This window comes from Brachyhypopomus gauderio, chromosome 3, assembly GCF_052324685.1.
Source record: "Brachyhypopomus gauderio isolate BG-103 chromosome 3, BGAUD_0.2, whole genome shotgun sequence".
In the NCBI taxonomy this organism is placed as follows: domain Eukaryota; kingdom Metazoa; phylum Chordata; class Actinopteri; order Gymnotiformes; family Hypopomidae; genus Brachyhypopomus; species Brachyhypopomus gauderio.
This window is the reverse complement of record NC_135213.1, coordinates 22,534,842-22,547,901: the sequence shown is the minus strand read 5'-3', so window position 1 is coordinate 22,547,901 and position 13,060 is coordinate 22,534,842. Positions and strand designations below refer to the sequence as shown.

General features: G+C 45.3%; 1 protein-coding gene across 1 annotated transcript; it reads right to left on the bottom strand.

Annotated features, from left to right (window-relative positions):
* Positions 1-177: 177 nt before the first annotated feature.
* Positions 178-6,386, bottom strand: meox1 (mesenchyme homeobox 1). The gene is made up of 3 exons (XM_077000470.1): positions 5,374-6,386; positions 1,683-1,855; positions 178-931 (listed from the first exon to the last, which is right to left on the bottom strand). Exons 1-3 carry the CDS (start codon positions 5,849-5,851, stop codon positions 809-811), a joined length of 774 nt encoding a protein of 257 aa, XP_076856585.1. The 5' UTR covers positions 5,852-6,386; the 3' UTR covers positions 178-808.
* Between the last annotated feature and the right edge of the window lie 6,674 nt (positions 6,387-13,060).

The following is a 13,060-nucleotide window of genomic DNA, read 5'->3' as shown; positions in this document are numbered from 1 at the left end:
ATATACATTTTATAAAACATTTTAGACAGTGTAGTTATGCCAAGCAGACTCAATCCTACACAAAAATGCCAAAACATAGACAGAGATTTAAGAAAAGCCAAGAAGCTGTCTTAGTGGTTTTTCAGATCATAATTCAACATTTGAGGTTTTAAAAAATAACATAATATTGTTCCCATTTTTAAATGATTTATTTTTTATTATTATGTTTGCAATTTTCAGTATGCGACATCTGTGTTTTATCAACTACAATCAATGTGAAAAAAAAGGTACGAAAAAAAGAAAACAATTGTTCAATATATAAAAATCTATATTCTGTGAACAACGTGACAGCGTGACTTGAGCGGGAAAACAGCTTTCTGCTGATGGAAGGCCGACCCGGGCAGGGACAGGAGAAGCCGTCCTGATGGCCTTTTGGAAAAGTCACAGCAGGTGCAGCTCAGCTTCTGCAGCTACTGGTCTGTCATGGCACAAAGTCTGTCTGGTGACACCCCCACATCACAGTGTCATTACGGCAGCATGGGTGGTGTCTGCAGTTGAGAAGCAGTCTCTGATACCAATCGCATTCATGAGCTCATGAGTGGGCAACATGAATTTTGGCTTAATAGTGGATCCAAATTAGAGTCTCTTAAGACAAGAGGCCCTCCCAAATGCTTTCATCCATACAGGTTTTCTGAATGTGTGAAGAGGATTATGGGAAATGTCATATCATATTAATTGCATATTTATGGCTCGTCTGTGGCAGCCAGTCGTCCCAGGAGACAAAGTGGTGCAGGCCTGTTTCTGCAGACAGAGATGGAGGTCAGGGACACTACTCAGAGCTGGGTGAGGCTGCAGAGTCCATCTCATCTGCTTCCAGGTCATGAGGAGAAGCAGGCTGACCACCTTTCACCCTTTTCCACTTCATGCGTCTGTTCTGAAACCACACCTTCACCTGTGGAAAATACACATCATCACTATACAGTCAAATCCCTACATATTTGATCCTAATTTTCATATGCAATGGCGAGGCTTATATGAAAATCTATGAAAATCACAATCCCATCTTTTCTGATGCGTCTGATGTATTCTAATGTACATTAAGGTATTTTGTGGTGACTAATCAAGTATCTTGTGATGTAATTCTTTTGACTGCTAAACTCAGAGGAGAAAAGTCTGTGACCTTTGTGCATCCCTCTCAGCATTCCCCATGGAAACACAGGAGCAGAGACCATCTGTTCCCACACTATTTTTAAGTGTATTCCCTTCTCTGGGTCTATCTGCCACTTATCTGAGCGCAAGGCGCGGCATTCAGCCAAAAAATGCTGACTGCATTGGAAAAAGTGGAGATAGAGGTGCAGAGGGATTGAACAGCTTTGGGATCTTCTCTCTCTCTCTCTCTTTCTCTCTCTCTCTCTCTCTGTGTGTGTGTGTGTGTGTGTGTGTGTGTGTGTGTGTGTGTGTGTGGCTGGGGGCCTGGGAAAGCCATCTAGGACAGGAATAAAGAGTAGTCCACATGTAAAAACAATTTAAAAATATCAGAATTATCGAAGGCTTGATTAAAATTAAGATGAGGGGGTCTGCACCAGCCTCCCCCATGTCACTCCCATTTCACCTCCTTCAGACTGTGTGGGATCAGCTGCTGAAATCTGATAAAGGTTTCCTAGGGAGGCGAGCGGAGAGTCTCCTAAGGCCTGCTGTCCTACCTGTCTCTCGGTGAGGTCCAGGTTGACGGCGATCTCGTAGCGCCGCAGCCGCGTCAGGTAGTTGTGGTGGGTGAACTCCGCCTCCAGCTCCCTCAGCTGCTCCTTGGTGAAGGCCGTGCGCTCCTTCCGCGCCTTGCAGTTAGAGTCGGGCTTAAAGCCAGAGTCCTGAATATCTGAACAAGACAGGTACCAAGAGAAGCAGTTAAGGCTCTGCCTTTGTTTCAGCTCAGGTCTTTGTGAAGAGGTGTTATGATATTAAACATTTGTTCCTGTTATTTTAGACTCACAACTTTCACAGACTCAATTGCACATTTTTTTATAACTACAAGGTCATTTGTACTACATGGATTTCCCTTCAAAAGGAGTAATGCAACATTAAAGCAGAACACTATGGCTGGCCTGTGTTACACGCGTGTTACTTTTAAAATGGTCCTTCTTTACGACACAGTTTACTGGCAGTTGTGACCCACGCAGGCCACACACTTGAGCGGAGTTGCAGGGAGATCAGAGAGAGCTTGGGCCCGAGTTATGGTGTGTCGAGGTAGAGGGGGCACACCGAACTGGCCACAGAGGACTCGCGTTAGGACGGAATGTACCGGAACATAGTTAAATCTGCTGTCAAAAGAACAAAGGTTTGGATGGGTACAGCTGAAGTAAGTGTGTGTGTGTGTGTGTGTGTGTGTGTGTGTGTGTGTGTGTGTGTGTGGGTGGGTGGGTTGCGTGTGGGAAGTCTTTCCTTTCATGCCCTCTGCACTCCTTGCCACTGTAATTTAACACAACCTGACAAGTCACATTGGAGCAGAAACAAAAAATATAGTTTTGTGTGAAGGAGAAAGCTGGAGCCTTTGTCTGTTGTCAAGATGTTAATAAAATACTTAACACAATGTGTAAAGACAGAGCACACTGAGCATTTTCCATTACAAACAAACAGGCTGGACTTCGGTTGTTTTTGCCATCCTAAACTTATGAGCTCCCGAGTCATATATCAGCATCGGTAGCACCACCAAGAGGTGACGCAATGCCTACGAAATGTCTATAATTTGTCAAAGGGAGAAGTTGTGCTTGGCGTTTGCCAGATCCACGAGGCCAGACTGTGAAATGGTCTACAGTCATATGGCCAGATGTGAGCGGGGGTGCGCCAGACAGATTTCTAGCAACGGGAGAAAGCGCCTTCATACCCACGGCAACCTGTGGCTAGTGCGGCTTTAAGGGTGAGCCATATTATCATCATTAAAATCCCATTGATTTAAGTACACTGCAGTGAGCACTAAATGGACATGTGGTGGAAGGTTGGAGAGAAACACCTGGCATTGTGTGTGTGTGCGTGTGTGTGGGAGTGTATGCGTGTGTGCACGCGCGAGCTTGTGTGTGTCCACCAAACAGTCTCCAATAAATTTCTCTAGCAAAAGCCTATAAAGCCTTAGTGAGTAGCTTCTAACCTCAGCAGGGCGCCTGGACCGACAGCATTTGGTCCGTTATGGCCAGGACGCTAAAGCTGCTGGTGTAAATGAAGTTAAAAGAAGTCAGCAGTTAGGGTTCGCTTTCTGACAATTAACATTACGAAACAAAATAGGAGAGGCTCAATATTTGGCGGCATATCATTAAAGGTAGTCACGTCTGGGTTGTAGAATTAGAATTAGCGAATTTTTCGTGATCTTTATTGACCAGTTCACTGTAGTTATTAAATGGAGATTTTACTTTGCAAAAACGAATGAATTGATTAATGGCAGGCGTATCATCTGACTGGAGTCTTTGTTGTGTGAGATTAGGATGCGTTCATGTCTTGTGAAAGAGAATTTGGTTTTGGCCTTAACTTTCATATCTGTTAACAATTATGTACAATCAGTAAGTGTCTTGTTGTCACATGAAGTGACAACCCATTGAAAACATAAACAAAGCTGGGAATGATTATCTTGTCAACACCTACCACTTCACACACTGCATCATGCTAATTTTGTTCTGGACACTTTGCCAAATCCACGATACAGTCACATGCATATGCATACGGAGTGTTTCCGTCGGAGTTGGGAATACATTTAGGAACAGTGTGCTTTCCTCATTTTGAGAGTGTGTTCTGTGAGGATTACGTTACTGCTTAACGACAGGAAAATGTCAGTGGGTAAGAACGCAGGAGCGGAATCACAGGAAAGTTATATCACAGACATGGTCTGCCATGTTTCTACCACGAGTGAGTGAGGGTTATATATTTATAATGAGTCATGAGGCTGGGGAATACTGGTTAGGGAGAGGGCCTCATGATAGAGTCTGTCTAATCACTTCTATAAGTTGCTCACGACTGTTTGAGAGAGAGAGAGGCAGACAGACAGACAGACAGACAGAGAGAGAATACAAAACCGGCCTTTTTAGTCACTGAATTACAAAACCACTCAAACATTATTTGGGAAATATATTTATCTTTGAGAAAGTTTCTTTTTTTCTCAGAACGACTGGCCTTCCTCCGTTTCCACAGAGGGGCTGAAGTCTGAAGTGAACGCCTGCTCCAGATGTGACACCGGCACCCCTCACCTCCTCAGAAGAGCATGAAATTGGAAGGATGCATAACGCTTGTTTCCAGAGCTGTTATATGGACTTAATCATTTCCGGAGTTTATTAACCATAACCACAGGGCTCACTGACATTCTGGCTCCCACAGGACAGCACGTCGAGCGCATTCAGAGATTTGATTTGATTTAGATTCCATACAATAGTAGATTTGCACTGGGCCTCTCTACTGTTTTTGTTGCCTCTGGAAAAGTTTATCCACTGTGTTGTTGTTGGGCTTTTTTGTCTGTGTTGTTTTCACTAAAGCAGAGTGTGTGGAGGTTGTTTAACAGGCATTTAAAAGAATCTGAATCATAAGAATAATCCTGGATATTTTTGTATGGCACAAACAAAATGTATTTTTTAACAACTGAATAGGTGTCTGAATATGACCAGGGAGCCCAAGAGCTTCAACAATAGAAGGAAACTACATAATGCATGTAATATGTGGAAGATTAATGGGTTATGGCTCAATCACTATGCACATACCTGTTGCCACCCTAAGTCATTAAACTATTTTTGTTCTAATTGTTTTCCTGTATATAATTTCAGAGACTAAGTTGTTACGTATTAATATGTTTACTTCGGGTGGGTGTGAAGTGCTCCTTGTTAAATCCTGCTGTGAGCTGTTTGCACCTTGGGCAACAATTCTGTAAGCATAATCCAGTGTGTATCAAATACTCATTATGGAGTGGTGTAAGCAGAACATGCAAGAGCAGATTAATATGCAAAACTTCTGGCATGATGAATACCAATATTGATGAATACCGATATGGGTGTATGAGTAATAATTAAAAGATGCCTCAGTTTTGCTTGTATTTCAGTTAAACATAAACTTAGAATTTAGGTATTTACAGGTTGAGAAAACATGACAATTATAAAACATTGAAAAACTGCAGAATTATCAAAGTAACAGCTTAAATTGGTACTTTTTTCTTTTTCATATATATATATATATATATATATATATATATATATATATATATATATATATATATATATATATATATATATACACACACACACACACACACACACACACACACACACACTCACATGTATGTGTATATGTAGATAGAGTTTCTTGAATCTTGAACACCCTTCTGACCTGCTAGCTGCTTACACCTCCATAATGTATCATGGTGCTCACCTGCGAGTTCTCTTCTCCTCTTGCAGCCCTTTTTCTCAGTGTCGCCGAGGGTGACACCCTGTGGGGAGTACTCGCCCTCCAGCCCTGCCGTCACTGTCCCCGGGAGCCTGTCGGCCACCGCGCCGGCCACGTCCGCCCCTCCACCAGGCCCCGCGCCGGCTGCCTGACATGGCTCCTGGCCCCTGCCGCGTGGCTCGCACGGGGGGAACTGCCACTCTGTCCGCTGGTAGCTTCCGTGGTGCTCGGCGGGGTACAGCCTGTCCTCGCGCGGGTAGGCGTGCGGTGCGGGCAGCAGGCAGGCGCCGGGGAAGTCGGCGTAGGCCAGGAAGTCGTGCTTCTGGTGCAGGGAGAAGGGGGCCTGCTGGTAGGGCTGCAAGCCGGCCCCGGCCCCGGCGCCTGGGTGAGGGCCCCTGCTGCAGCCCCACAGGGCGCTGGGCGCGTGCGAGCTCCGCATGCAGCTGCTGGCCGGCTGATCCATGCTGAAGCACACGCGCGAGGTGCAAGGCACGCAGGCACACGCACGCAGTCACGCACGGGTCACGCACGCACGGTCTGAAGGCAGAGTCCCTGGGAGATGCGGCTGCTTGACACTTGCAGGATGAGAAACATCCACTTTGGCGCGTAGCGTTAGGCGTGCATCGTGGAGAGTCCCCGTCACCAGCAACGCTCAAATCTGTGTTCCACGCAATTCAGTTTCAAGCTCCTTCGGCGTGAAGTGTGAGGTCAGACGCCCTCCAGGAGTAGTGTCACTACAGCTCTCTCCCTCTTCTCCTCTCCCTCTGAAAGTGGCCGTGTGTGATGGAGCTGTGATCCACACTCTCACACCCTCTCATTCAGCTTAAATCTTAGCCCACTGTATCCACTCCCAGCTCTACGGGCTGCTTTCACAGTTCTGAGGCATTCCTGTCAAGTGATCCCCCTCCCTTTTAAACGCTTAGGTGGGAAAGAGTGGTAAGTTTATGGAGTGTAATGTGAGCTTGCAGGGGCGGAGTCCTGCAGGCCACATGTTGGTACCCTCCAACCCAGCCCTGCCGCATCTACTATTAATCATGGGGGGAATTTTATATGCACATCTAATGGGATTTCCAGGCGCGGCCTTTTAAAGGAACACTGTCTGTAAAATATAAAGTGGACACCCACATGGGACAGACGTCCAGTTCACCCTTTTTTGTTCTTCCTTAAAAATACCATTTTAGTTTTTTTTTCTTTTCTTTTTCTTCTTGATCTGTGCAATTTAGCCTGACACGCGGCATGGTGGGGGGGCTGACCCTGTCTGCTCGGTCTGCACACCACCAGAGCAGGACTCTCCACCTCTCGTGGCCTCCAGAGTGAGTGGTTTTTCTACCGGGGGGGCAGCAGTGGAGTTTGGTAATGCCTTTCTTCACGCTGCCCTATGTGGAATTGCATGATGAATACTGGACTTTTAGCACCACACCATGGATACATCCACTTATGGAAGGGAAATATGCAAGCAGAAAGCCACTGCTATTACTGGAGCTAAATTATTAAAGTGATCTGAATAATTTATGTGGATCATTTAGCAAACATCCTGTTTGAATGTGTTATGTAAATTAATGAGACACAGAAGTGGTTTGCCATATTGATTTAATCATTCCATTAATTTCAAAGTTTATTAAGTATATTTTATGCTATCAAAATTAATATTTGAAAATCATTAGCCCTTGAATTTGATAGCATTTAAAATATTTATTCAATATAGAAAGGTGTCATGTTTGACTGTTGACACTGTCAATGCATGTGAGTTTGTGTATATTAGTTGTAATCATGGATAATCTGCACATAATATGCAATTTGTACTGTGGTCACGCTGTTATTTCTGTACATAGTCTACATCATTCATTCACATTCTTTGACTTATAATTTGAAAACTTATATTTTACTATCCCTTCAGTTTGGCAGTAGCTAAAAAATTTATACAAATAGTTTGTCATGGTAGACCATTAAAGTCTTTTTTTTTCCTGAAAAGGCTACGGTTAGCTCATAATGCATATTTGCACATCACTGTTAATCATTGATAATCATATAGTCTGTACACGATTCATCCATTTTGTGAATGTGGTCAGACTGTTATTTCTGCAGTCTGGATCATTCACTCACAGTCTTCTGGCCTCTCACTGTATCTCTCAGCCCAAGTTATTAGTAAGTGTTTATACTGGCGGCTTGCTGTTGTGCTGTTGTGGGTCTTGTCTCTTACTTCAGTGTATTTGAGGTTTGAAACCATCTCAGGTCTTTAGGTCGTGTTGAGAATGATGTACAGCACATGTTTATATTAGTATATTGGTAAATAATTGTGGTCGGTGTTCATGCTTTGTCCTCTTACTGGCCTCGTGGTGCTAAGCAGCCTTCTGCTCTAGTGCAGCAGACCAGCCGATGGGAAGAGGCTGAGGTCGGCCAGAAATGCTTTCCCTTTACCCAGCAAATAGCTGAGCCATGAAGCATCCTCCTCTTTACTGGCAATCTGGGCCCAGCCACAACCGCAGGGGGCTGGGGTTACGCAGCATTTGTGGTTTGTGGAGGCCATCTGTGTAAGAGCTGTACATTTGTGTATGTGTGTATGTTTGTGTGTGTGTGTGTGTGTGTGTGTGTGTGTGTGTGTGTATGTGTGTGTGTGTGTATGTGTGTGTGTGTGTGTGCACGCTCGTGTGTGTGTGTGTTTTGTTTGCCTCAGTGTGTGTTTGTGTGTGCATGGGTGCATGTTTATGTTAATTTAAAGAAAGGGAATGCGCGTGTGTGTGTGTGTGTGTGTGTTTGTCTTCTTTCCATGTTTGCATGTTTCAAAGGGAAGGTGGGTTTGAGTCATAACGAAGTCACTGCTCCTCACTGAAACCTGTTGCTGTCACTCTAGCAGGTCGGTTTCAGGGCACTGAGGGTGTTTTGGTGTTTTTGTTTGATCCGTCTTCATGACAGGAGGGAAGATGAAGTGGAGGGAAAACAGGCGCAGGGGCAGCCCGGGCCGCCCAGCACGGGGTCACAGAGCTGCGGGAGCATACAGTCCTGCTGGACTCCTGCTGCTGGCCACTTCACTCCCCACACCAGCCATATACCTGCACACCAGGCCCTTATTACTACACCAGTCTACACACACACACACACAACCACAACCACACCAGGCCCTGTACTACTACACCAGTCTATACACACACCAGGCCCTGTACTACCAGTCTACACACACACACAAGGCTCTGTGCTACTACACCAGTCCACACACACACACACACACACACACACACACACACACACACACACACACACACACACACACACACCAGGCCCTGAACACCTACACCAGTGTATACACACACCAGGCCCTGTACTCCTACACCAGTCTATACACACACACACACACACACACACACACACACACACACACACACACACACACACACACACACACACACACACACACACACCAGGCCATATGCTACCACACCAAGCCTTATACCTGTCAACTAGTCTATAAACCTATATATATATATATATATATATATATATATATATATATATATATATATATATATATATATATATATATATAGTATATATAATTGTGTTTCAGCATTGAAAGTCTTTCTTGATGTAGAATAAGAATTAATCATTGTCTACTTGAGTGTCAAAAGCAAGAAATACAGAGTAGGTACTTTTCTGAAATAAATATCCTGCAAGTAATGACATGCAACATGACACTTATTTTATCTTTCTTTTCTGTTTAATGTGTTTAATATACACTGGAGTGTTGCTTGTCTGTGTTCAGAGGTTATCAGTGGAGTCATTACAAAGTAGCTCCAAATGTGTGCTTTGCTATAAGATACAGCAGGCTGGTTTTGCTGGTAGTCACACATCCGTAGGTGTGGCACACGAGCTGCCATGAGTGTAACATATCACCCATTTAATCTGCTCTGAGTGCTCTGACTTTCGTGTGGGTTCCAATCTCTGAGACGTTTTCAGAAATGAGAGGTTTTGAATGATGTGCTGGTGTGGTGGCACGCCCGTGAAAGCCTGAGTTTCATGGATGTATCACATTTTCTCATTATTCCCATGAACAAAAACAGCTTTACTCTTTGCTAAATTATACTGTCATTGATGACAGAAAATGTTTTAAATCTAGGTTGGTTTTAATATGTGAACTCAGCTCAACAGTCCAAAGATTTGAGTGATGCTAACACCGTCGCCCTGTCTGCTGCCCAAAGTACGCAGTACAGGACTGACGTACACCGATTTGGAAGAAGGGTGAAAAAACGCGAGAGCATGCTGCCCTCTTGTGGTGGAAATCAAACACTTCCACATTTCTATACTTCTACAAGGGTATTAGTGAGCTATGACGCATACTGAAACAGCTTTTTGCTTAGCCCCTGATTAGAAGTATTGTGGTGCCTTCCGTTTTTCTGTTTAAACCACAGCAAAACACTGGCGTTACAACAATGATTGAAATAAGGCGTCTTCAGTTAACATTGTCTTTACACATACGTAGAGTTTCCTGGTTAGAGCATGGCTCCGTGGTCCAGGCTTATTTTGATCTGCATGCCTGAGGCAGGTCCCTTGTTCCTCTGCAGTGTTTACTGTGCCCGGGGGAGTCTCTCTCAGGATCTGTAGGGATGGGAGGGGACTATGGGATTGCATGTTCGTGGAACACCTTCCTGGCCTGCTCCAAACAGCCCAGGGCTGGACTTCCTGCTCAGCGAGCGGCGCTTTGAACCTCGCCGGCTGTGTCGCTCTCCTGAGGCCTCCCAGAACCAGGCCTCGGCCTGCTAAACAACCCGACTGGGAACGGCGTGCGCAAACACTTCCTCCGACACCACGCGATGGTCCGGTTTACACGACACGGACGCAGACATGCGCACACACACACACCCCAGCGGTGGAACCGTATGTCTCTCTGGTAACTTCTCAGCAGCCCCGTGCACGTGCGCGACGCATGCGTCCTGCCTTCTAGCTCCGCCGCTGATTCCGCAGCGTGGGCGCGCTTTCGGGCCAGAAGCGCTCTGTTTGTTGAATCAGTAGATCCAGTTCGCTGCATCTTACATGGGTCGTAAATTGCCGCTGCTTTGTAAAGTGCATTATTCATGGTTGCGGCATTTCTCTGCACTTTCAGAGAAACATGTGCGGAGGGCGAGGGTCCTCCGGAGACCTCCTGGCCCTATCAGTGAGGTCCAACAGCGCTGATGGAAGCCCACGCACCCCCACCCCCAGGTACACTTGGGCCATCACGGACGACTGCTCCGTTTCCATTTCATCATCCCTTCGTCTCTTTTCACTTCTTCGGCCCACGAGTATTATAAGGACTGGAGCAGCACGATGCCAAGCTTTGGTTTGTCTTGGAAGGAAGAAGCTTATCCACTTTTTTATCATCTCATTTTGTACAATTAAACCTCATGCCGCAATTACACCATTATAGTCATTAGATGGCCTTGATGCAACCTTGAATTTCTTATTTGAAACCGCACGTGTTTCCAGGGTGATAATTAATAATATCCGGTCATTATTATCGTCAGAAGCGGTTGGCGGTCCTGCTCTATTGTGTTAGTGAAGCTCTGAGAGCTTCGCTCTTCCTGTTTGGTTTGGAGGACGGGGAAGATTTGACCTACTGTGCATCTCAGATCTGTTTATCGCTGCAGATTAGTTTTCTAAAGTCATCTGCTACATCTGCCTATGTACATCTGCTCCAGGGTAACAGTAACGTAGACCATATAGCCCAACAACAGACATGAAAAGAAGCCAGAAACCAACCATTCCTTTCACCCCTTCAAGCACGAGTCCGACCCAAACAGAGGTAGAGACAAAGTTATCTCTGTGCCATATGAATGCTTTAAAATGTTGCAAAGCGAGAATTGGGGATGACAGGAACGTGGAATAAAGCAAAAGGAAGCAGAGAGCCGCGGAGGAAGAGAGACAGCGTCGAGATCTGACGTGACTCAGTCAGAAGAGGGAGAAGTGAAGGCGGAAAGACATTCCAGACGTCGACAGTAAACTCGGCACAGCTCCGCTCCCTGGCCGCAGGAGCTTTGTGTACCTGCCCTGCTAAATCCATTATCCGGCCCCTGCGCTCCGGCCCGCGCCGCTAGAGAATACTCGGAAGCGCTTCAATCGGGCCGCCCCTCTCTGCCGGGCCGGGCCAGGCTTTTCCGCGAAAGCGCCTCCAGTTGGACCGAGTCGCCGGGTGGTGTTGGGAATTCCACGCCGTAAAAGGTGCCGGAAATGGCGCTGATTCGATCTGTGGCGTTACTCTGGTTTCTGGTAGTCCACATTGGGAGGGAAGCTCGGTTCCCCTTTGTCGCCGATCAGGCTGATGAAACGGGTCGTGGAAGCACGTCACGCAGGACTGAGGGGAACCAGAATCAGATTGAACACAGACCGGGGTGCCGTAAGAGAAACCACAACCACACACTTCGTCCCGGTCCCTCTGGCAGTGCTGAGGGCTCTACAGCAGGAACGCGTGTGCCTTGTTGAGCTTCGTGTGTAATGTTGCAGGGAAAAGCAGCTGTTTTTGCGAGAGATCTTGCAGCAAAGTTTGAGCTTTCGTTTGGCACAGGACAGATAGCACTTTCATTTGCTAAGTGAAACGAAGAGCAGCTGAGAATCTGGACTTAAATGTGTAACAGAGAGGGCCAGTAAACATTTGAAATATAGAAGTGAAAAACCTGCTAATCTGAATGCTAAAGTCAAAACATCCAAAGCAGAACACGTACAACATAGGACACTCTAGAGAGGGCATACACTCTCCAAACAGATGCTCTAAATGTGTGTGCGCGTGTGTGTGTGTGTGTGGTGGGGGGATGGGGGTGGGTTGAAATACTGCTAAATCTTGTACTCGTGCTTGCCTGCTCTTTCCAACATATTCCTGTACACACAAACTGCTGCCAAAACAAACTGCATATGAACGTGTGTGTGTGTGTGTGGGGGGGGGGGGGGGGGGGGGGTGGTTGTGGGGGTCAACCTACAGCTAGCATATAGATGTATAAAGTATCCTATCCATCCCATCATGTATTGAATTGGCTATCCATCTTATAAGTCAGACTTGATGTACATTTACATCCAGTCACAAAGATACTCTGGTTTCATCAGAGAATTTGGGTTTCATGCCACTGAGCAGAATCAGTTTAATATGTCAAAGTTTCAAAGAACTAATGGTACCTGAAACAAACTATTTTGTATGTGAGCTTTAATGTTTTGTGCCAAATGGTACAACTGGTTTTTACTGAATTTGCTGAATTCAGTTGTGCTATTACATTATATCCCAATATTTCTGAACTTTATTGACCCCAAGTACCATGCTAAGCGCCTTCACTGAGTTGTCCTTAAAACAAATGAATATGGCTCCATCTGGTGGACATCAATGAAAAATGTAATTGTTGGCTTGTTTTGCTTTTTTTTAGTAGGCCCTGTCTTATGTACTTTCCACCTGGATTTCTTGATTTAAGGTGCAGTCTTTTAATTCTGAAATCTCCAGCAATTCTCTTCACACTAGTGATCTGGACTTTAAAATACTCTTGACAGTGTAAGAATCTCAGAGTCAGGGTTAGAAAGGGTTATTTTTTATATTTTCCTTTGTGCTTTGCAGTAAAGGTATTTATTTAACTGTATACTTTTTAATAGGTATGGCAGACAAACCCATTAAAGTAAAATATTTTAACGGTCTGTAATAGATCAAATGAAAGCAGTATTTAAACAC